This window comes from Helicoverpa zea, chromosome 7, assembly GCF_022581195.2.
Source record: "Helicoverpa zea isolate HzStark_Cry1AcR chromosome 7, ilHelZeax1.1, whole genome shotgun sequence".
NCBI lineage: Eukaryota > Metazoa > Arthropoda > Insecta > Lepidoptera > Noctuidae > Helicoverpa > Helicoverpa zea.
The window spans coordinates 9,176,319-9,201,556 of NC_061458.1; the positions used below are offsets into that span (position 1 = coordinate 9,176,319).

General features: G+C 34.2%; 3 protein-coding genes across 5 annotated transcripts in view; 2 read left to right on the top strand and 1 right to left on the bottom strand.

Annotated features, from left to right (window-relative positions):
• Positions 1 to 7,809: 7,809 nt before the first annotated feature.
• Positions 7,810 to 19,453, top strand: LOC124631918. Of its 2 annotated transcripts, none has more exons than XM_047166553.1 (7): positions 7,810 to 8,061; positions 9,375 to 9,491; positions 15,279 to 15,393; positions 16,246 to 16,368; positions 16,772 to 16,864; positions 18,957 to 19,023; positions 19,280 to 19,453. In XM_047166553.1, exons 1-7 carry the CDS (start codon positions 7,992 to 7,994, stop codon positions 19,361 to 19,363), a joined length of 669 nt encoding a protein of 222 aa, XP_047022509.1. In that variant the 5' UTR covers positions 7,810 to 7,991; the 3' UTR covers positions 19,364 to 19,453. The 2 variants fall into 2 exon arrangements, with proteins under 2 accessions (XP_047022509.1, XP_047022510.1); XM_047166554.1 differs by having other exon boundaries at positions 7,811 to 8,061; positions 16,279 to 16,368.
• Positions 19,454 to 20,325: 872 nt separating this feature from the next.
• LOC124631919 (huntingtin-interacting protein K) lies at positions 20,326 to 21,443 on the bottom strand. The gene is made up of 3 exons (XM_047166555.1): positions 21,125 to 21,443; positions 20,761 to 20,868; positions 20,326 to 20,506 (listed from the first exon to the last, which is right to left on the bottom strand). The coding sequence occupies exons 1-3, from the start codon at positions 21,281 to 21,283 to the stop codon at positions 20,411 to 20,413; spliced, it is 363 nt and encodes a 120-aa protein (XP_047022511.1). The 5' UTR covers positions 21,284 to 21,443; the 3' UTR covers positions 20,326 to 20,410.
• A 630-nt stretch (positions 21,444 to 22,073) lies between these two features.
• LOC124631671 (protein roadkill) overlaps positions 22,074 to 25,238 on the top strand; it is a 48,097-nt gene continuing 44,932 nt past the window's right edge. The window contains exon 1 of one of the 2 annotated variants that reach the window (XM_047166177.1): positions 22,074 to 22,244. The gene's annotated coding sequence lies outside the window, so the exon portion shown is untranslated. The remainder of the gene's footprint in view (positions 22,245 to 25,238) is intronic. The other variant, XM_047166178.1, reaches the window with a different exon arrangement.

Here is a 25,238-nt window from a genome sequence, read left to right on the forward strand (position 1 = left end):
GAGCGTACCAAGTCTTTCAAGGCCGAAAACCATCACACGCCGTGATAATGAGCCGACCCCCATGGGAGGTGGCTAACAGACTTACTGGTAGTCCGAGGGGAGCGTACCAAGTCTTTCAAGGCCGAAAAGCTTTCTTGACACCATCAGCCCTCTTCAAGTGCGGTAGTGATCAGTCCGAACTAAGGAGATGCTGGTTGGACCGCACCTCACACCATTCTTTTTTGTCAAACCGTTGAACGCCTTGCAGGATTGAACTAGGGCCACAGGTGCCTTAGGAACTTCGGGCTTGCTTTCTTTTCCATAGTCACGTGCACGGGCTGTGGTAGCTTTATTATTTACCGCATCTGTATTTGCTTTATAAGTCACTCATTCTGAAAACAAATTACTGAAAAAAAAGTACACGGAAGAAACTCGTGACAAAAAAGGGGTAGATGTACAAAATATTAACACTTGATTTCGCAAAATCGAATATCGAACGGTAAAACCGTTAACAAATTGTATAAAATATTATAAACTCACCTGTGTTCTGCGAGAGCACTGAGTTTATTTTTCAACGAAATACTACAGCGGTTGGTTAGACAACCTTCTCGGGCGGAAAACAAGACGCCAATGACGAACTGTGGCCGCCGAGAACACTCGTCGCCTCCTGCCTGGTGGGGAGTGAAACTGGTCGGTGTGCGAGAGAGATGCAAGATATGGGGTAGAAAAGGACGGAGATAAAAGCGGAAAACACGTAGGTGCCTATCTCAAACTAGTAAGCTTCAAATAACGGTCAAGAATTTAATAATACGTTTAACTCTCGATAACCTCTTTTTGTACAAAGTCCAAATCTAAAGCGGACGAAGTCGCTGGCAGAAGCTATTAAATAATAAGTCTTTAATTTAATGGACGAACTCAGTCTTAATCTCTTGTGTACTTATACAAAGTATCTTTTTGTATACCATGTTGTCATAGCAACACAAATCGTTTTCAAAAGATATAGCTACCCACTTATACAGTCCAATATAAAATAGGTCAAGTGCGTAACGAAAGGGGTGAAGGGCCCCGTACAGGCGTTTTTGAGCAACAATTTGACTGTTTATTTTTGATTAAAAAGGCATTATTTTTGATTAAAACAATATTTTATAACCGACATCCTGAAACGGAAATTCTAATTTGATGGTATTTTATTGAAGCTGGTAATTGGTTCTTATTGTATTACCAATTTACCATGCTTGTAACTAATCGGTGAATGCGAATATGCGAATTCTCTGTTTATGTAAATGCAGAGGCAGTTGTCATATCCTTTCACATTTTACATGTTAGATATAAGCCTATCTACCTTTAAGTATTACATATCTTGTCTACCTTTCTCCAGAAGAAGTCCTATTTTTTTTCTTTTAGTAAATCTAGGCAAGTAATATTTCTACCACAATAAAACGTAGCCAAGGGACTTCATAGGTACTTCATTTCTCCAGGGATATTGTGAATGATTCTCAATACTTTTACCGAATCTCATCTTGATTGGTTTCTTCATAGTATATAAACTTTTTCTTTATACAGATAAAGGTTTAATATGTGTACCTACTTTTACATTGTATTCGATGGAATAATGGTCACTGTGATGAAGCTTAAGGGTTCAAATGTTCATTTACTTTCTTCATTGTGCAGTTAAAATCTAGGTACTAAAATAGCGTCTGAAAACGAAGAGTTAAAATATGAAGATTTACCGTCGTACCACAAAAACTTTTAAACGTCAGTTTAACACTTGTCTAAAAAAATGACAGATTTTGACGTTGAAACACACTTTTTTTAGACAAGTGTTTGACACATGTCTAAGTTTTTGTAGTAAGGCCATTAAAGTTTAATATATGTATTTCTTACAAATAAATGGTCAATAAATCAGACCAAATATCACGTCTACGAAATTCACCGCGTAAATTAAAAGAACCGCTCAATATTCAACTGTTGCCATTAGAAGGATTAGGGAGCTTAATCCAATAAAGGTACTTACTTGTAACCTTCAGCCAAACTTTTAATACTCCCCTCACTTTCCTCACTTTTTGTTTTATGTATTTTGTATTTGCGAACCCTAATCTTAAATTATCTTATCCGAAACGTGACAACCCTACCCTATTAGACTGAGACACTTCCCTTTCGAAAGATGACATTCTGCTGAATTGAGAATGTACGCTCCCTTTATGACTAATTTCATAATGTTTTTTTTTCGTAATTCCATGTTTGGCTTGAAGAAACCAATGAAAAAATTATGCTTTAAAGCATAAAACGTTCTTAACCAAAATAAAAGCTCTGAATAGCCCGTAGCGTTCTTTCAAGAAAGGTGATCGACTATGAATATACTTGCTTACATAGGCTAGTTAAGCTACATATTGCCATTGAAAGATTATGCCTGATTTTTATATGAACAATAACTAAACTAAGTAGGTATGTTCCTAAGTATTAAATAGATCTGTACATTCTTGTACATTATATAAAAAGAGCAGCTATGTTCTTACACGTTTAATTAACAAGGAAAACAATTCGACATAAAACAGGACCTCTTTCAAAGCATATTATTTAATGAACTGCAACTTACGGAACAATTACCTACAGCCATTTGTTTTTGAAAGGGGTCCAGTTTCGTAATCCAATCAAGAAGTTATATTTCAATGGGGCAAATAGTTACCGTTAGAAATGCTAACTTGATTACAAGTAATGTAATTATAAAGTAAATGTCGCTTAACACAATTCTGTTTTATATAATACTAGCCGATTTCAAGCGGTTTCACTCGCGTCCCGTGGGAACTACTACCAGTACCGGGGTAAACTATAGAGCCTATGTTACTCGGGATGAGTGAAGCTTTCCAACAGTGAAACAATTTTTTAAATCGGTTCAGGAGTTTCTGAGCTTTTAGGGTACAAACAAACAAACAAAAAAAATGTTTCCTCTTTATTATTTTCTTATTGTTAGTATAGAAAGAGTCTATACTATATTAATTAAAGCGGGAAGTAGCGTTGGTAATTAACGGAGGTAAAACACTTCAATGGAATACGTGGGTAGGTCTTAAATGGCAACATCATAAGATGATTAATATTTTACCTAAAGATTATGAAAACGTTAAGTAGGTATTATAAGGTAAGGATATTTTGTACTTTTCCGGCGTCAAATTGCCGATTTGACGGCTGGTTATAACGTGGTTATCGTTACAGTTACATGGTGCAATCCACCCTTAGGAAATTCCAGGTATTTCAGCGGTTTTTCATCTATAGATTGGAGCCCGATAACATTTAATTTATTTATCCTTTATCTCACTTTTTGCAAATATTAGAAAAAGGGTTAAAACATTTATGGAAATGGGGCACAATCCCATTATTACATGGTGATAATTTCCTAAGTGCTGTCCCGAACGTTCGCCACAGTTGAAATTCGGGGAAATAATTATGGGTTCCGCTGACTAAAATGTTCCTGTTGGTACCTATTCCACGATGACTTTAGAGTGAATTCCATTATTTAGTAGCTTTTGAACTGGAATGGTAACGTTGTTTTAACAGTGTTTTAGACCATGCGGAGAGCCTGTTTTTAATATAGGTAAGTACTTAGATGCTTACTGTGTTTCAAAAATGTGTGAAAATACCTTATTGGTACCTACATATACATTTTCATTGTTTGATTGAAATCCTTAATAGTGCTTATTATATCGGGTGTGTCGTTCATAATCACATTAAATGAAATGCGTTAATATACTGGTTAATATATGCCCATTAACTCAAAGAAAAAAGAAAAATACGTAAAAATAAAAAAAATGTTTTTTTCAAACAAAGTAAATAGAATAAAAATGTGCGAAAATTAGAACACCATATAAAAGTCAGTCATTACAAACAACTGTAATTCTCCCTTGAAAACTGACAGCTGTCAACTGATCAAAACATTCGATATTCCTAACTTTATCTCTGCTTTACACATGATGTTGTAAATTATAAAAACGAAAAATTACTCCTGTGGTTAAACCACTGAATGGATTAGGTTATTTTTTTTACAATTCGCCATAGAATATCATAAAGTATATGCGATAGAATTTAATGTAATTGTGAACGACACACCCGACATAATCGTAAGTAGTATCAGTACAATAAGATGTTGAAACAAAAACAATACCTAAGTATACACGTGCTGATTCTAATCATATTCCAATATTTCATAATAATTCTGTTTTGCTGAGATATCATTCACGGCAGACATGTACTTTGAATATAAATGAGTTTTGTAATATAATTTGAATAAAACTTTTTTCCAGACAAAAAGTACCAAGTTGGTCTTATTACATGAAAAAGTAAGTTGTTAACGAGGGCCGCGGTAATGGTAATAAAGGAAAAATTCGGAAGTCGAACGGCTTCCGTCTTCTGTGAACCGGTAAATTCATATCCGATGGTAAGTACAAAAATAATACTTAGGTCTGTAATAAAAAAAACGATATACCTACTTTAGTACTAAGTATTTAAATCATTTCAAAAAAACATTTCGAACGAATTTGAATGTTTCTTTGTTTTTTGGCACGGAAATTGATGAGGTCTGGAGAAAATGTTGATTTTTATGCCGGTGTTGGGTGAAAGTATGGGAAATAGCCAGTAATATTATAATATCAAGCTATTTTACCGAAAAATGGAAAGGCTGAGGTAAGTGTACTTACATTATGCCAACTCACGAGAGGTTCCTTGCTATTTTGGGCATAGATTATGAATTCAGGATTTCCTTTAGATACGTATATTTTTATTAAATCAAAAAAGGTTTTTCGTCTCGAACTTGCCAGAATAGAACGTATGTTGAGTCTTTAAGAGTCCTTACAGTTTTAATATTACGTATATTTTTAGGTAGATATGACTTATTATTGACTTTTACTTGAGAGGTAGCTTATTTTTATTTGAGAATATTTTCTTGAAACTGGCTCGTGGCAGGTTGTCTGTCCGACTGCCTTTTGGAATATTGACGTGCGCTTACTGAAAACCTTATTTTAATATCTATCAAGTTACAAGTATACTTTCTTTCTATTTTATTTATAACCTTCCTGTTCGCTTAAAGCTACAATTTTTCGAATAACCGTATCATGCGTCATGAGACAAGAAAAAAAACAATAAACGTAACATGTTCACAAATTGTTTGAACAATACATCACGCCACAAAAGTTGTCCCATTTTATGAACGTTGTTCGCGAGTTTGTGCCTAAAACCATAATTTTCGAAACAATCATAACAAGACAAAACTGCGGTGTTTTAGCGAACACCAACTGTCAACTTAATACGTACAAACGAGCTTGCTAAACAAAATCTATTTGAAGTACGTTCTCGCTGTAACTTTGTCTACTTCTGCTTTTGCTAGGAATTCATAATGTAGTTCTAAGTACTTGAAAATGTTAAAGCAACAGTGTTATGTGTTACATATCTTAACTAATTTACAAAGACGCTAAGTCTTAAGTTTGTATATAAACCTTATTCTTCAGAACTACTTACTGACCTATTCATTTTTTTATAGAAATCTATATAATCACCGAGTATATGTATGTATCAAAAGACTCGTCAGCGTTGATCGTGCCCAAAAGGCTGGCTGCATTCCCGCGTTGGATGGAAATGCATACTTACCTAATCTTTGACCGAAGTATAGGCTAAACCTTTGGTCACGAGAAGAGCCACTAAGCAGACATGACTAGCTTCTATCCTGTTTTGTTTGATATCGCATATCGCAAAACAAAATCAGAATTATATAAAGGATAAGAGATATATCATGTTATTTCAGCTATCGGATATTGACACGTAAGTACTTGAAGGAAAAATATTACCAAATTCAAAAGGTATACACCTACCTACGTATCAACTATATTATCTTCTGAATATCTAAAGCCCTTGATGACCCAAAAAGAGGAAGTTGGCAGCTACCGTGTCTACCTTATTATACTGGATAATACCCACAGATGAGAATACAATAAACTAGTTTCATAAAGGCTCTTTTTGTGTACGTACTAGTTTATAAACTAATTAACTTTGCCGACCTTCCTAGCTTTTTATGGCTATGGAAAAAATATGACCGCGAAACGAGAACTGCCAAGCGCAAATGTATAACACGGTTCCCCTGAGATGAAATACAGTCATAAAGCTTATTAAAACTATTTTATGAGTTTAAAAAACAGGCTAAGTACGTGTCAGAATTAAGTACGAAAGGTTCCGTACTATTAGTTATTTATAAAACTCCAACGAAAGTCACGTTTGTTGAATGGGAGCCCCCTAAAATATGTATTTCCTGTTTTCAGATTTATCCTAGTGGCAAAAGAAAAACATTATCTGAGAAAAAAAAGACTGTCTAACTATCACGGTTTATGAGATAGATACGTGTGGCAACGGGCATGATACCCATAGTTGGACAGCGAAGTCTTCAGTAGTAGCACAATCTGTGGTCATAGTGTCCCGTCCCGATTCACCCTTTGCGTACGGAACCCTAAAAAACAGTATATCATTCATTGATCCTAACATTATTTAATGGAAAAACCACGGAAATAAAAATCTCCTCAAGATTAAACTTTGACGCCACAAAATTTGATGAATTGATAAAATACTTAAGATAATCTATAATTGACACCTGGCTTAAAATAAATATGTGCCATCTTTTACAAGATTAGATAACTATGTATTTATTTGTCTCTAATATATTTTAAAAGAAAGCATAATCATTGCACGATACTTACAGAAAGTGTATTGATAATTAATTTAGGTGAAGGAACTTTAAAATTTTAAAGTAGATTATAGATATCGCAAATTAAACTGGATCAATTTTGATAAAACACAAACCCACATTGTACTAAAATGAAGACGTCTTTTTATATAATTACAGTAAGGAGGTATTTAGAGTAGTACATGTAGGTAACACAACATATGCTGGGGTAAATAAAACTAAAACTAAAATTGGTACGACCGTATGCTTAGTTATTTCTATGCCTATTGTATCAAGAAAATCAGTGCTGTCTTTAACGATATAAAAACTGGGTAGGTTGGTATTATTGTCCTATCAGAAAATGCAAGAACCTAACCTATAGATATCGTGTCATCATCAATCTATCAATTGAGAATTGAACGAGTCACGACGTGAAAATATATTATCTCTAGTCACTATTTGCAATCTTAATAATGTAACGATAGATCTTAAAATCTATTCATGAAAATAAAAAACGTTGGACAAGACTGATGTAAACTTTAAGTGGTTTTGAAGATGCACTCACGAATAATTTAGCATCAAATAAACCCATTGTCTGCCATCTTTTTGTTCTGTTTACGATTTTATTGAACATCGATTTTCAATTCTTCAGTAAAATAATCGTTAGCGAGCACCTAATTAAGTACGCTCGTAGAAAAAAGGGAACACAAATAAATCCAGTTAAAATGAAACTTACTTTATTTTTCGTGGCGAGGCAGAGCCAAGGTTTCCACTAATTGATCTATAGCCCCAAAAGACTAAAATAAATAAATGAAAGTGATTAATGAAAGCAATTTCATTGACCTTAGAAGTTGGTACAGAGGCTCGTAAATTCAATAAATCATTTTACTCGCAGCCCGGGAAATTACACGTCATTGAGAAAAATAAATATCACATGAAGAAAAACGCGTTGTGGACATACATTACGGAGAGTTAGTCGTTGTTAATGAGATTTCTATATTCTTTTAAGTCAGTATAATACGGGGACAGCAGCAGTGATGGTCATTGTCTTAAACAGTGGCGCTTGCAAGGTTAAATGTAAATCACCGATATTGTGAATCGCACTGGTAACCGCCGCTCGCTGACTGGTGACGCGTACCGATAAGCATAGTATCACACGAGTGCAGATCTCTGATAACTTATCACCGTACCTTATTTTAATATATCAAAAATGTTCATAGTATACAGCTAGTGGTTGTGTTTAGTGCGTTCAAAACGGTATTGTTTTTTTGTACTGCCTGTGTAGTATAGTTAAAATGATTGTAAGGTTATAACAATGTTGAACCGGATCGTTTTTTGCTGTTTATTTTTTGTGTTAGTGTGTGCTCAGACAACTGAAGACGAAGGTAATGTTTTTTGTTCAAATATTTATTCCAATATAGATTATACCAGTAGATATTAACAATATAAACATTAAGATACACCTAACGAGGTAAATAAGACAAAAGAAATTACTAGAACTTAAGCTATACAAATCACTCGGAAAAAATGTCTGAAAGTATGATAACCTATCTCGTGTTTTCATCTTAGCGCTCATGGTAGGTAGGTATATTTTACCTATACAAACTTTTTATTGCCTAATCATTGTTAACAGTTCTCATTAATGTATCTGTAGGTTTTTATTTATGTAAACAAAACAAACAGAAAACAATGTAGATATGTAGGTACCTATCTACTTCAATAAATACGACCAGTAGGTAGGTATTCCGCTTTCTTAACGTCTAATAAGTAGGTAATGTAGTAAACACAATTATATACAAATTAAATACGTATTAATTGCTAGATCCCGCCAAGTAGGTACCTTAACTAATGTACCTAATAACAGCAATAAAGTAGTACCTTACCAACGCTGAAAGTCTTCGAATCGGTTCAGCAGTTTTGGAGCTTTTTCGATAAAGGCCCAGAAACTGCTATAAACAAAAAAACATAAGTATCTCTTTATTATCTTACTGTAGATTTCACAAAATTGTGCTGGTAACTAGTTTGTCTAAATATAGTCAAGTGTTTATATCTTTTCAGGATATAGGTACTTGTGTTTTCGATTAGTTATTGAGCGTCATATTACAACAATTATTGTACGAGTATAATGAGGTACTTCACGGAAAAGCACTCTTGAGTGCAAAATTTCCGGTTTCTAATTACCAAGAATTGCATTTGATGTTTATTATAAAACTTGTTGCAAGTACCTACGTACATATTATTATTATGTACTATTGGTACCATATCAAGTAATTATCTTCAGTAACTATCCCGATTTACCCTTTGGGTACGGAACCCTAAAAATCAAACTAATACCTCCCAGCTTCCGTCAGCGGTCTCGCCCGCATGCCGTGGGAACTACTATGCGCACTCGGATAATAAAATAGCTTCCTCGATGTCTAACACTGATCATCAAATCAGTCCATTAGGTCCCGGAACACACGATCTAACAAACAAATTCTTCACCTTACATCACCATAAATAGGTACTTTCATCCCATATTGCAATTGTAAGCAAACATAGAAATTCAAATCTGCATATTCACAACAAAAACAACAAAGTAATGATGTTTACCAAGACAGGGGATGACCAATAAAAACTTATAGGTAAATGTAAATGCAGATACGAATATATCTGCCTATTATCTTCATTTAGTTATCCATGTTATCTTCTGTTTCAGACAAATGTGTAGAAATCAACTGCGTTGGTGTAGAATACGACTGTATTGACGGCACGTGCTATTGCGCTAAAGGATACGTGCCAAATCACTATCACAACAAATGTATAAGATGTCCCGGTAAGTTTTAATTTATCAACTAATTCTTCAAAAAATCTGCGGTGTTTTGCATTGGCGTAGTCTCTTGCAACTGTTGGTGGTGGAATTTAAAAGGGACCATTCCCAAGTTCATGGAAATAAATACATAGTCACGTATTATAAGTAAGTAGGTGGCCTAAAACTTAGCGAATATCTGGGCACCCGATGGACAAGTTACCAGTTCTGAAAAAAATTCTTTGTCACCCTTGGGCTCGTGGCACCCTTTCTTTCTTCTCTTAGTAGAAACAACCAACAGATCTTTAGTTGCTTTCAGACTTAGGTACCACTCAACCACTGATCTTATTTAGGTACCTACTCAGTGGCGGATTTACCAATAGGCCAAGTAGGCCAGTGCCTAGAGCGGCAGATTTAGAGGGGCGGCAAATTTTGCGAATTTTTTTACAGTTTTTTTTTTATAATTATACGAGTACACAATCCATATATAAATAAACGATTAATAAACTCACTGTAATATATGCTTAGGTTTATGTGATCATGAATTTTAAAATATTCCAATAGCGTTTCAATAAAAATAAATTGAAAAATCCGCTCGCTTCGCTCGCGGTTTCTTCATCTTTTCTGGTTTATTCTGCGCTCTTTGAGTCCAATCTAACAAAAAGTTAAAGCACCGAAGTAGCAAAAACAACTGACGCTCTACGCTGACGATTTCTAAGCTGTTCAGGAGGTGGAGGACTTTTGTGTCCCAAATAATTTCGCTTTTGTGTCCTCAAAACTCAACAAATTAAATATTAAAATTCCTCCAAAACAGGAAATATGGTCTATAGTGCAAGCTTACTCACCAACAGAGCAGTCATCTACTTTAGAAATCGATGCATTTTACTCAACTCTCAACATCGCCCTAAAAAAGTACACATACAAATACTGCATAGTAATGGGAGATTTCAATGCTCAGATTGGAAGTCCACGAAATGGAGAAGATATTGTACTTGGCCCTTACATCAGAGGGAAAAGAACAAGGAACGGACAAAAACTAATAGAAATGGCGATGGAAAATAACATGAGGATAATGAACAGCCTATTCAAGAAAAGAACTTCAAAAAGATGGACTTGGGAATCGCCAGGCGGCAGTTTCAAAAACGAAATTGATTACATCTTAACAAATAGACCAAAATTAATTGACGACTGCGGCACCATTTATCTAAATTTTAATAGCGACCACCGAGTCCTCAGAGCACGTCTGAGCAGGTCAATGGGCACTATTAAAAGTCGACCCTTCAAAGTCAGAAGACCAACACCAAATAACAAACAAATGTTAAACACCATCAAAGACAAACTGAAATTAGTGACAGAATCATCCTTTGAGGGTATAAATACTCAGCAGAAGTACAACATACTACATGAAATATTGACATTGAGACCAGAACCTGATACTAAATATAATACGAAGGATAAGAAAAACTTGTCAGAGAAAGTAATTACACTCCTAGAAGCAAGATCAAAACTGTTAAATACTACAAAGAAAACAAAAATTATCAGAAACAAAATAAGCGAAATAAGTAAAGAAATCAAAAACCAAATAAGAAAAGACAGAGAACGCACTAGGCGTGAAACTTTTGAAAAATACATAAGCAAAACCGGAGGTATTAAAAAGCTCTAAAAACTTAAAAAAAAAAAGAAAAACTGGATACCCAATATGAAAGACCGACTTTCGAAAACGAAAACAAAAAGATATGATATACTGTCAATAGCAACTACATTCTACGAAAACCTTTACTCCAGCAAGAACCAAATAGTAAACACCGACTTAAATAACACCGACGCGGTTCCACCTATACTAATAGAAGAAATATACAAGGCAATAGAAACACAGAAGAAGGATAAAGCTCCCGGCCCTGATAATATCAGCAACGAATTACTTACAGATTGTAAAAACGAGCTAGTACCACTACTTAAACACATTTTCAACGACATATTGCACACCGAGGAAATTCCTGCACAGTGGACTACATCAACAATAATCCTACTCCATAAAAAGGGGGACAAAGGAGATATTAACAACTACAGACCAATAAGCCTAATGTCGAACATTACAAAATTTTTGCAAAAATTGTCCTAAGGCGAATAACCAAAACTCTTGATGAAAACCAGCCCAAGGAACAGGCTGGCTTCCGGTCAGGCTATTCAACATTGGACCATATACTAACGGTAAGACAACTTTTTGAAAAAGCCAAAGAGTTTAAAGTGCCCTTCTACTGTTGCTTCATCGATTTCAACAAGGCATTTGACTCAATAGAACACAACAGTATCTGGCAATGTCTGAAGAAACAAGGAGTCGACCAGAAATACATTAGGATTTTAAAAAAAGCATATACACTAACAGTACAGTAAGAATAAAACTAGAGAAACAAGGGAAACAAATAAACATAAACAGAGGCGTACGCTAGGGAGATCCACTGTCACCTAAATTATTCACAGCTGTACTGGAAGATATCTTTCGGAGACTGGAATGGGACCACTACGGACTTAACATAAATGGCGAAAATCTTACACACTTGAGGTTCGCTGATGACATAATAATACTGGCAAGGAGCAAAGACCAACTACAATACATGATCACTGATCTGGATAGAGAAAGCCGCGAGGTAGGTCTGACGATGAACATTTCAAAAACCAAAGCTATGACAAACGCATTGGAAGACAATATTCTTTTAAACGGCGAACCAGTAGAGTTTGTAAAAGAATACACTTACTTGGGCCAACAAATCTCGGTCACTGATATAATGACAAAAGAAATCGACACAAGGATTGGAAATGCATGGAAACGCTACTGGGGGTTTAAGGAAATAATGAAAAATACAGAAATCAAAACGTACGTGAAAACAAAACTGTATAACACTTGTATACTCCCAGTCTTGACATATGGCTGCGAGACATGGGCTCTCACCAAAGCGCAATATAAGAAACTTGAAACGTGTCAGACGGCAATGCAAAGAAGCATGCTAAATATAAGAAAATCTGATAGAATAAGAAACACCACTATCCGAAGGCGCATGAAAATTGAGAATGTCACAACTAGAATAAGGAAACTAAAGTGGAAATGGTCCGGCCACATAGTCAGAGGCAATGACAAGGGGAACAAAAACATAATCTTGGTACCCTAGGGACAAGAAAATAAATCGAGGAAGACAGTACCGAAGATGGGATGACGAAATTAAAAGCATAGCAGGGAATATATGGACTAGAAGAGCCCAATACAGAGCAGAGTGGAAGGAAATGGAGGAGGCATTTGCCAAAGTTGGGCAAACAGACCAGGTCGTTGGTGTCATCAACTCGTCAGAGTTGTTAGATTAAGATTGTATACTGTAAACAAGGTCTGAATAAAGGCTATTTTTATTTTTATTTTATTTTTTATTTTATTTAATATATGCTTAGGTTTATGTGATCATGAATTTTAAAATATTCCAATAGCGTTTCAATAAAAATAAATTGAAAAATCCGCTCGCTTCGCTCGCGGTTTCTTCATCTTTTCTGGTTTATTCTGCGCTCTTTGAGTCCAATCTAACAAAAAGTTAAAGTATCGAAGTAGCAAAAACAACTGACGCTCTACGCTGACGATTTCTAAGCTGTTCAGGAGGTGGAGGACTTTTGTGTCCCAAATAATTTCGCTTTAGTGTCCTCAAAACTCAAAAAATTTGGCGCTCGCTACGCTCGCGGCTTTTTCACTTTAGGCCGGTTTTATAAACTCGTTTTGGTACTGTTCTAAATCTTAAAAATTTTGCGCTCGCTGCGCTCGCGGCTTTTTTACTTGACACTGGTTTCTATAAAACTAGTTAGCGCTTTATAACTTTGCAGTGGTACGACTCCGGTTTCTTTATGTTAAACCTAGCAAAAAGCACCATGAATGATTTCTACACAATTTTTAAGTACTTCAATTACAATTTTAGTCCGTGATTATATTGTGTCGTTTTTTTGGGGGGGTGCCACCCGATGGGTGCGCCTCTGATATAGTACCTACCCGAACGAATGAACCGATTTTAATTTAGTATTTTTTTTTGTATTACAGGTGTTTTACGGGCGAGTTTCATGAAAATCAATTGAGCCGTTTAAAAGTTACAGAGGTTTTACGCTTTAAAGTCGCTGTCAGATAAACTTGTTAGGCAACATTAAACTCTTCGGTACATAGCGGGTTGCAAAAATAATCTAGTAACTGACAGAAATATCATTAAGTTCACAATCATTAGGGGCGGCAAAAATTGAATGGCCTACTAGCGGCAAATTTGTAAATCCGCCACTGTACCTACTTGACTTATTAGCTGGCCAGCTTCAGCTTTTAAATTCAAAATCCAATGACTGTTAGCTATGCATAATACATAACCTACCTACATTAATGTATAAGTACATGAATATAGCAAGCTCATAGCAACATTATGAACCAACTATATATTATTGTACTGATAAGTAACACGTTAAGTCACTGTATCTGAGTACTTAAACATTATCTAGTAAATCACACGATCGATTTTGATACGGTAAGCTTATATAGTTCCTCTCATATCCTATACTTTTCCTGATTTTGGGAAACTGATCCCCTTTCTGTTATCGAAATGGAAAATCAAAATATTCTGCCCTCGAAAAGTGCTATGTAAGGCTGATTGAAAGAAAAAAAAGTCAACAAACAATTTTCATAAGACGCCTAGATTTGGCACTATCTTTTTAATGTTTACTTTAGTACACATGTTCTTCCTGTCATGCTAATACTCAGCATTAAATTGTTGATTTATCGCCTTGACACACAATTCAAATATGTACTTACCATTCGTCATTTGCACAACTATACAATTGTGTATAAGTATGTAGGTACAATCTGTTCAGAAGAATAAGTGTTCTGAAATCAATTAGGTATGACTTATTACGAATTTTATCAATTAAAATGACTTCCCATTATTCACGTGAGCATTTTTCAAAAACTACTAATTATGGAACTAATTGTCATTTTAATTGGTATCGTTACTCATGTCATATTCATTAATTTAGTAGGATTAACAACATAAACCACTATTAGTAAACTTATTTCGACTTAAATCATGAATTTTAATGAAATACTACACAATAATCTAAAGCCTAGACAACTTTTTTCTCATCCGGATTCTACAAACAGTTTCCTCAAAACGCGTTTTAGTATAGTATTCCTTCAACAACGAGGGTGGTCAAAAACAAAACAATATCTAGCGGTAGCCATCTTTCTTTTAAAGATAGAATATCGAGCACTAAAAGCTTTGCGGTGTTTTCTTATAGTTCTGTGCATAAAGCCGTTGCTTCGGCCGAGGCGAGCGTTGGCAAGCATCCCAAGTTCGGCTCATCTGACTTATATTAGTGTTTATTGGCACTGGGTAACTGCTCCCTTGGAAGTTATGAGACTAATTCAAATTAAGCTTAATTATCCTTGGACTTACGAAGTAGACTTTATGGGAATTCTAGGTTGCCTACTTACCTACTTTATACAGGATTTGGTTTTTGACATAGGACATTATTTTAAAATGTACATTGAGAAATGATCCAACTACTTAGTTAATATTGATCTGTGTCGGACTCACCTCAACGAAGGCATAACTATTTTATTTATTCCAAACTTTTATTAGCATTAACGTGAAATTAACCGAATTAGATCTACTCGAACTAAACACAAACAAATCGCTTAATAACTAATCAACGAGCAGCTAAATTATATAGCATTACACTTCTGGCCAAACAAAACGAGTCAAAGTTAAAACAGCAACAACAATAATTAAAACTACGTTCATATTTCAGGCTTAGGAGAGAAGTGTTTGGGTCCTTGTTGCAACGCGTACGGCAACGGGAGCCTGCAGTGTTGGCAAGGGATTTGCCAGCCTTGCTACGATAACCTCGGTAAATGGACTTGCAGGTTCGCATGCACTGTTATAAGCGGGATATACGACAAAGGAATTGGGAGGATTTGAGCAAAAATATTAAAGTGACGACATTTTTCTAACGTCTAACTCATACATTGCCATTTATTCATAAAAATAAATGAACAATGGCTAACAGAATAATGAATATGTAGTTAAAATTAATAATTTCTTAATGTAACTCCATTTTATTGCACTTAAGTGTAGATAAATTGTCCACTCACAAAGTAAGTGCTAATTTCTTAGAAGAATGGCAATATTTTTCTTTATAATACGAGTGTAGATAATAAAGTCTTATATTAATTACTTACTACTAGAAATGAACGCAAGGAATATCCTATGTTTTTAAAACAATACGTAATGCGAAACCAATCAATTATTTTTGTTTCAGTTACTGACATTCTTTAGATGTAAACCGTGGATATAAACAGTTGCGGTTCTTTGAAAACTGTAACTCTAGTCCAATGCGTCTTTTATTCGATTCTCTTTAATGAATCTAAAAAAACAATTCAGTATAAAACATTATTAAATTTCCTAATACCTTGGACCCTGTATTTTTCGGGCTTCCATTTACCTACCGCACTGTGGTTGTAGGTACTTATATTTATTTACAAAGTAGCGAAGAGCAATTCTTAACTAATTCTAAATCAGAATAAAAACTTCACCACATGATATTAAAATGATTTCATTTTTATCTACCTGCATATTTTACTACGAGCTACGCCGTAGCCCGTAGCAGGACATAGCCGCTTTTCACCTATTTTTCGTAGCTCAAGAAGGAATTAATGATCTTAGGCGATTTACTTACATACGTTTTAATCAAAAGCGCATTTGATGTTACGTTCCAGGGAATCGCTAGAACAAATTCTTCTGATTTCCAGTACTCAGGTGATAATGGGCGCTGCGCTGATCCTCGGGATTATAGCCACGTTCGTACTACTCTACAAACTTTGTGCAGCTACGGATTTGAGGTAACATGTTATGTGTTACTTTAGTATATGTAGAAATGTATATCTAGTTAAAGTTGTAAAGTAAACTAGTTATTTTTTTTTCTAAGACCTAAATTCAAACGACTATAGCCCCTAAACCTAAAAGTTATCTGGTAGAGAATGCTTAAGGCTTGAAGTCCGTCTTTGCGACTACACTTTTTTCAAACATGGAATACATAAATTAAAAAAATATATATTCAGTTTTTATACCTACTGAAATATTTTGGTCACAGAATGCACTTATCTAAGATTAAGAATTCATAAAATTGCCATTACGAGCACAGCTTTATCGTATAGCAATCTAAGGTCAGAAGTATCTTCTTAATTTAGTCTAATAAGACTTCTGATAAATGAGTATTATTCTAAGATTAATGTTGATCCACAGAGCCTTCGGCCCGGGATACAACGGTGACGGCCGTCTGTCTATCGGAAGTTTACAATTGTACGTTGAAGAAAGGTTACGAGACGCCCCACCAAGGTGAATATTATACATAATAGTTACGAATAAAATAAACAAAAAGTGAATTAATATCTTAAAGAAGCCCTTCTAGAGGACATTGGAGGAAGTTCGTTTTCTATTCCTGAATTTTGTATAGGATAAAAATTTTGCAGTAGACTACCAGAGAAATAGAGATGGCGACAAGGGAGGGTCATCTTTGACGTAACATAAAATTAAATACATAGTACTTAAAGCACGCTCTTTTTACAGTACTTTCAACTTTGTACAATTAAGTACAAACAAATTATCCAAAGAAACCCTAAACTAGGTACCTACTTACTACACTATTCATCATCCTCATCATCCTCCTGCCCTTATCCCAATTTCATTTGGGGTCGGCGCAGCATGTTTTCTTCTTCCATACTCCTCTATCTCCCGTCATCTCACAAGTAACATTCTTTCTTACCATATCTACTTTCACACAATCCATCCATCGTTTTTTTGGTCTTCCTCTTCCACTATATCCGTCCACGTTCATACTCATCACCTTCCTCACAACATGACTCTCATTCCTCCGCATCACATGCCCATACCACGACAGCCGGTTTCCACGCAGTTTTTCTGATACCGGCGCCACTTTCAAACTTCCTCTTATATACTCATTCCTCACTCTATCCATTCGCGTAACTCCACACATACCTCTTAACATTCTCATCTACACTACTATCAAAAAGAAAATGCCACACTCTCTGTTTATGGCGAGAATTAGGTATTTACGTTTAAGAATTTATTATTGTTAAATTTAAAACACACCAACAATATATTAAGAACACAAATAGGAAAGCAGGTATATAGGTACTCAGAATAATGTTGTTGGAAGTATCGATAGACTGCACAGAATTGTGGTATTTTCAAGAATTGCTAAGTTTGCAATATCATTGTATTATCGAACTACCAGGAACAATGGCTTACCATGAGTTCAGATTTTACAAAAGCAGCCTTTGGATTCAACGTAAAACAGCAATTTCTCGCGGTTTATACCCTTTCCCATTCTCGCAATCGGATAAAAGATAGGTACCTATATAATCTACATTACTGCTAACGTTAATTAAACCTATTTACAAATTGAAGAGAGAGTGAATCACTCTATGATCTCTGGCTAAATATATTTTTAGAAACAGAACGCCTAAATGAACCTATCTTATTTTTTTTTACCTGCTCAAGCGTTTTCTTTCTACCTTTTTACGATCAGATGCCACATAAATATATGTACCCAAGTACCTGCCATATAAGAAGGTACTTATTTCCTTGAAACCTTTAATTTACCCTGAGGGCTTACAATAAAGAGGACGGGTCTTGGCATGTAGATTAAATAATAATTACAACCGGCCCACGTTAAACGGTGGGATACATTAGCCTGTGGTCTGGTAGCAACACCAAAAACGTTTAATTAACGTGTCTTAATTAATTAGTAGTTCATTAGATTGGTGTGATGAATTTGGCACTGTCATTTGACTAGCTACGTGTGTAAACATTAAAAAGAAAAAAGAAAAAATATCGAAGTTTCAAACTTTGTGCTCATATACACATCAACACCAATAAAAATTGGCTTGGTCAATAAAGCCACAGCTCTATTACTGAAAGGAAATCAAATACATATTGTTTCTGAAATCTATGACTGGCTCCTTACTAAAATGACTGTCTGGTACTCTGGTTGAAAATTATTTTTCCGATAGCATATGACACTAGCGACATCTAGAAATTTTAGATGGGACGTTAAGTTGCTCATTTAGCGGTATAGGTGTCGCTGCATTTTTATGGTCAATGATAGATAAAAGAAGCCAGCAAAAAAACTTTTTTTTAGTGCAAAGCTGAAACAACAATTCTTACCCTTCCATTTCTGGCCCAAGTCACCAGTCCCGCAATAATTCCATAATGAAATATAGTTATTCCTCAATTAAGAGGGAATCGGAAGGTACATACTTAGACAGAATTATTTAGTCTTTTGTATTAGCTTACTGAATCTTTTTTTAGCTTAAAACTACCAACAACTTTAACCAGTAGATGCATAAACGTTTCTAATCTAATTAAATTACTCACTTACTCAGTAACAATTTCATACTTTTTTTAGATATTCACGAACGCCAGTAGCAGGCTCTGCAACATACCCTGCCGTAGCATTTCTCAATGCTGGATTTGTAAGTAGCTATATGGGATTCACATTGATCCTGTAACTATTATCTACTTTTTAATAAAAAAAAACGTAATAAAATATCCTATAGTAATGTTATAATAAGAGTTCCGAACACGTTTCCAAAGACTGTTTAAAACGATCTTTTTTAAATAAAACCTCTTATAGTGACCACCTTCTCACTAGATTATTGTAGAACGGCGAATTTTTTTGATGTCGTTTTAATAAATGTTTATGTTGTGGATGTGTTTTAATTGTTCTAGATCCACGACAGCAGTATTCCGCCTCCCCCATACACGCCAGAAGATAAACCAGAAGAGAACCGAAACACAGTAAACCATATATGAAACCATTCAGTATTGTATTAAACATAGGAAAACTGTAATTTAAGTAGACATTTTTTCAAAAAAGTGATAATAATAAAGTTATTGTTCATATTTTTACTTTTATTAAATAGTGTATGTGTATATTATTTACCTTCGAACTTTGATGTCATTAATATTCCCCATATATTTCTTTTATATGGTGCTTTCCCATTCTACATAGTGTCATCTCAAGAATTAAAGTTTTGATGTTGTTGATATATTTTACAGAAGTAAATGATTACTTATTATTTAAAAATAATGGCTGCGTGAATATTGTGTCAAGAACAATGTATCATGTTGTCTGCCTGCCATACCCAGGAATGTTTGAAAACAAGCTTGTAGAATACCTTATAAACAATTACATCACCATAGTAATAATGACACTATGTTAGGACTAAACAAATGCAGATCATAAAAGGTTAGCTAAGTGTCATCACCACATGTATCAGAAAGTATATAGGTACTATAGTTCGGCCATTCAGAGAATGCGTTCCTGACACGTCGCGATTGAACTGACGACGTAATAACATTCATTGATTATTGATATAATAATGTTGTTTTAATGCTCCTCAATTGTTAAAACGGTAAACAACCAGCAAAAATATTTTTATCGTAACTGCAACGCCATTGCAAAGTTACGTCGTCAGTTCAATCGCGACGTGTCAGGAACGCATTCTCTGAATGGCCGAACTATAGTAGGTATTAATAAGAAATTCATATATGCAGCTAAAATGTTTCTGATGCTCACATAAAGCAGTCAACAATAAGGAAATACAGAAACCCTGCATAATTTAGGAGAACTGCAGAGCCAAACCGATTGCAGCCAACTATTTTTCTCAATCAAGAGGTTTTAGCCCCAGAATTCTTGCTGTGAATGAAGCCTATAAATAGCCCTATGAGCTGATAGATGCCTTTGACTGATAGATAAAAATAACAATCCATAATCTTTGGATAGAAAATTCTATTCACATAAGTTCAGACAGTTGTTTGTTTATGAACATAAACTTATAAATTAGTATAATATTCATGTTAGTTTGTGAGGGTTGTCAGTGCTGCTACCACATCTCCCCGATGTTCCCTTAGAGTTCTTTCTGCTAATGTTCTGGAAATCTCCATCTCTTTTACCTGGAAGTTATAAGAATTTATGTTTATTTATCTTTTTTAAGCAATGCAATGCAATAAATTGATATTTCTTTAGTAGTACTTGTACCAATTACTTCAGTTTTTGGAATTATATGGTATGTCTACAGAGTAAATAAATTCCTACAGTTTCAGTCTACAGTCAATTCAGAAGGAAGTTGTGTTGATACCATCCAGAATTCTAGACAAACTAAGATATCATAACTTTGTTAGTGTTTTTAACAATTCTGCAAACTTACAATTAATTCTATGTCATCCTTTTTCACTGAAACTTTTTGTAGTTCCTTTTCCTTTTCTAGACGCTCAGCAGCCTCCTTGTTTCTCCTGTCGCCTATTAATGACAGGGCCTGAAATCAAATTGTTTTCTGTGAGAAATTTATTAGTTGTACTTATCAAACCAGTCCAATGAATCACAAATTTCAAGCAACGCATTTCTTCCGTAAGTAATAGTTATTTTTGAATATCGAATTTAAAGAACAGTAATTTTATGAGTTCCAAACTCAAGAGCACTGTACTGTAGTGATAACCTCAATAGAACAGACAACTATTCGATGAAAAAGTAACCTTCTACGCACGTATTAATGCTAACAGTTAGATGCTTACCCCAGATATGTCCTGGGAGGATATCTCCTTCTCTTCGGCATAGTCCGTAACTTTCTCTAAGTCTGCTACTCCACTATCATGTTTGGCAGTCTTCTTCTGAGTTTTATCTTTATCGTGCTGGATATCATCAGTATCCCCGTTAATTTCTTCGTCGGCCATCCTGTCCTTTATATATACTTATACTATAACAGGAATTCTACTTGAAATTAATTATTTCTACACAAATTTCAACTAAATAAGCATTTTACAGACAAACAAAACTGTCATGTAAATCGAAAACGAAAATGAGATTGTATTATTTTGAGGTTATTTCGTTCGGAAACTTGAACTCCAACAGCAGCAAGCAGAATGTTGCGATTCTCTTTGGTCTTATCGTGATTCATTCTATTTATAAAATCCATGGTTGGTACAGAATAAAATAAAAAACAAAATGGGATATACTGCATTGAATAACTGAATATTACTTTATAGTTTGCCGCTTTATTGATTACCTACTCCTTTTTGTTTATCAAATAGGATACAGCAATTAGAAACTGAAGGAAAAATAAACTGCCATAAATAATATATTCCATACAAATGCAGGGCAGGAAGAGAAGTACGCTTGCCACGAATGTCGAGATTAATCATTATATAGATTTTTGCTACAAATAACGAAATAAATAAAAAATACTTCCGAACGGAAACCATAGAGATTATTATTGTCGTGATGATTTCCACGTTTAATTATTTAGCCGATGTTTATTTTAATTTGGATCCTTATCTACCAAGGCTTTAACAGATACAAACATTTTAATTGCTTTTAAAACTTTATGTTTGTCAAATTCATCTAATCCAAAAACTTAAAATTATCCTGTAGATAATATCTGTACAAAAATACATTTTGATATTGCTATTCACTCTATTTATAAATATTTATTTGACTTGAATGACACTCTTGACACTTTGACAGCTTATGCTGTGCATTGCGTTACCCCTTCCATACTACTGTATATTTCTTCTTCTTTTGTTTTTAATTCCTTAATTTTTAAGGTAGAACGTAATTTAAAACAATTTTTCTTTTGAGTTTATAATTTTAAGTGTTTGGTTACCCTCAAAAGTGCAGCGAAAACGGCAGGAATTGGTAAGTGTGTAATTTTAGATTTCGCGAATTGTCAAACCAATAATGGTATTTCGCCCTTGACGTTTGATTTTTTACAAATTTTTACGCAGAAACGAGCCTAATCTTTAACATTTGATTCAAAATTAAATACATAGATTGCGATTCGTTCCATAAACCATTGTTTGGTATTTCAATGTGACGTCAAGGCAATATGGAGAACGTTTTCATTTGCTCGCGATAGCTCGTGTCTATTTCATACACCATAGCCTTTCTAGTAATTTCACGCGAGGCTATATCGTTACGCTGATACAATATATGTAAAAAGGAATTACTGTGTGTTATTTTGACTTCAAACATTAGTTGTGTGAGTGAAGTGACCTTGAACCATGGTGTTTTGAGTGTAGATTTTGCCATGTGTTAACAAGCTTATGAACTACCCAGGTAACTACGTATAATGTTGTTACAAAGTCTCTAATAACTGTGATAAAGTTTATAATTTTCTCAAAACAGTACTTTGTTGAGAATCTTTTGACTAACATGGGTACCCATAATAAGGAAAGATCCCTCTATTGTTCTGGGTAGAAAGGTTTATGACTGTGTTTTATATGTTCATGCTTTGCTTGGCTACTTCATTGTAATTGGGTTTCTATGTAACAATACAAAAATTTTAAGTCATGAGATTCTGTTTCAGAGTAATAAAGTCAAATGCAATCATAAAAGTAACTACAGTTAATTTAATTTTTAATTTCATCTGTGAGTAAATAAATAGCACTAATATTAGAAACAATGATATAGACTTTTTCAGAGAAGGATAATACTTTAATAATGGTTCTGCAGTTTTCTTCAGTCGTCACAATGCTAACTGTGGATTTAATATCTGCTAAAACATAATGCACAAATTAATCCTTGCACATAAATTGAGATTGCATTTCATTTTAGTACTTGAAATTAATTAAAAATTAAAATGGTTGATGAAAAGGGCAGAATTATCGCTATAAGTGTTCTCAGGCGGACACTTACTGTTTACTGCAGTTTCACCCACATCCTAAGAGACTATCCAGGTATATGAAATACCAAATACTAGGTATATAAAATATTGGATTAAACATAGCCAAAGGCCCTAGGTATTTCTGCAATGTATTTCCCAATTTAAGATTTTTATCCAAATTCAAAATTAATGTGCAGGTACCTGGTAAGCTTAGTAGAATCGAATAAAGGTACTTGCATAAATAATATTCCTGACAATGTAGGTGGTTCAGCTCTGAGACACATTTTTCAGTTGTATGCAAGGCACATTGTACCTTTTTTCAGAAAGTCAAAAACGGTATGAACACTGTTTGACCATAGATTTTATATGAAAGGTAAAGTTATTACCAATAATCTTGGTAAGCACATTATGTGTATGAAAACAAAAATATAATATTTTCCATAGTTACAATTATTTTCAGCGATCATAACAAATTAAGGTCAGCATTAAAAAAATAAAAATAGACTATGCAGCTTAATGTAACCATCAACCTACATAGATCCCAGTACAATAGTGTTCATGTGGCAATGTCTATTGCTCCACCCTGACCAATTTTCATGTGTCTTTTATCATTGTTTGTACTCAAGAAGTCTTGACACTATTCCGCATTTTCCTTGACCCAGCTCCTGGTGCAGTCATATATACATTTTAATGTTGGCTACACTGCATCTGATTGTATACTATGAATGATTTAACCCTTCCATGACATATATTGAATTGCAATTATTTTTCTGCATAAAGTTTTACTGCACTGATTTTGAATTTACTCAATAAAGTTTACCGATTCCCCACAAGTATCAACAAGTAAAATAATTCTACACCTATGTATTATTTTACTACCATTTCAGTAATTTAATATATTTTTTATTGTAAATCACATGTACTACATATTTAATAATTATGTAATATTGTTTACTTTGATATCAAATAAGCATTTGATAGAGATGGCTGTGCTAGTTAATCATAATTTCCTGTAGCTATTCTATTTCTCTGTCAATAGCTGCATATCTATTGTTGTATCTTAACAAGAATGCCACAGGGTTCATTACTTGGTCTCATTCTCTATAATAAAATTATAATATGAAACTTGTTATTTCATGTTTACTTATTATTTTCGTTGTAACAGTATTTCGTATTATCATGATATTTTTTAATGATCTACATTTGTGATAAACGCATTAAAATTATGAAAAAATGGGCTACCAAATATATATTTTTTGTTGGTATATTAAATATACTATCTTAAACTTTCACTTCCTCTTGATATAATTTAATATGGCTGACAGGTGTAAAGTATGAAAATCACCAAACTAATCTATCAAAAGTTAATAGCTTCGAGGAAAATATAGACATAAATAAAATCATTGTACAAGTAGCCACATAAGCTGGTGATACAGATATTTTTCTACCATTTTTCCTGTGACGTCGTTAGGAGGGAAATTATTATTATTTATCCTTATTGGAAGTTTCCGTTCCATGTTATCGTTATGTAAATATTTAGGCAAAGAGCTAGTATGAGGATATTGTTGAATAAAAATGTTCACCTCATTAATTTATTTAATCTATAAGTTTTAAAATAAGCATTCTTCAGCTTATTATATTATTAGTGTATAGTATACTAATACATAATATCATAAAGTTGAACAATTTGTTTGCCTGAAAGCAGAAACTACTAGTTCGATTTTAAAAAATATTTCGGTGTTAGATAGCCCACTTTTCGAGGAATGCTATAGGCAAATTTTTGTCCTTATGCGTGAAGTAGTTCCCACGAGACGTAATAAGCCGCTGCTGGCAGAAACCATTCGCCTATAAATGTAATCTTTGTGCCTAGCTACGGTATTATTAATTTATAGTTCGTTCAACAGATGGCGCTCCTTTTTGGTAATATAAAAAAAAAATACACGAACTCAATGATAGGTAAAGTTCCCTGTGACATGGCAATTTATTTGTTGGTCGAGTGTCATCAGAATTTAACACAAACGCAATTT

Bases quoted from the DNA above. Each gene is read 5' to 3' on its own strand.
- LOC124631918 (XM_047166553.1), top strand. From the start codon at position 7,992: ATGTTGAACCGGATCGTTTTTTGCTGTTTATTTTTTGTGTTAGTGTGT. The intron at 9,492-15,278 runs GTAAGTTTTAAT...TTCATATTTCAG, and splicing joins CAAATGTATAAGATGTCCCG to GCTTAGGAGAGAAGTGTTTG. The intron at 16,369-16,771 runs GTAACATGTTAT...GTTGATCCACAG, and splicing joins TGTGCAGCTACGGATTTGAG to AGCCTTCGGCCCGGGATACA.
- LOC124631919 (XM_047166555.1), bottom strand. From the start codon at position 21,283: ATGGCCGACGAAGAAATTAACGGGGATACTGATGATATCCAGCACGAT. The intron at 20,869-21,124 runs GTAAGCATCTAA...ATTTGATTTCAG, and splicing joins CCTCCCAGGACATATCTGGG to GCCCTGTCATTAATAGGCGA. The intron at 20,507-20,760 runs GTAAGTTTGCAG...TATAACTTCCAG, and splicing joins AGGATGACATAGAATTAATT to GTAAAAGAGATGGAGATTTC.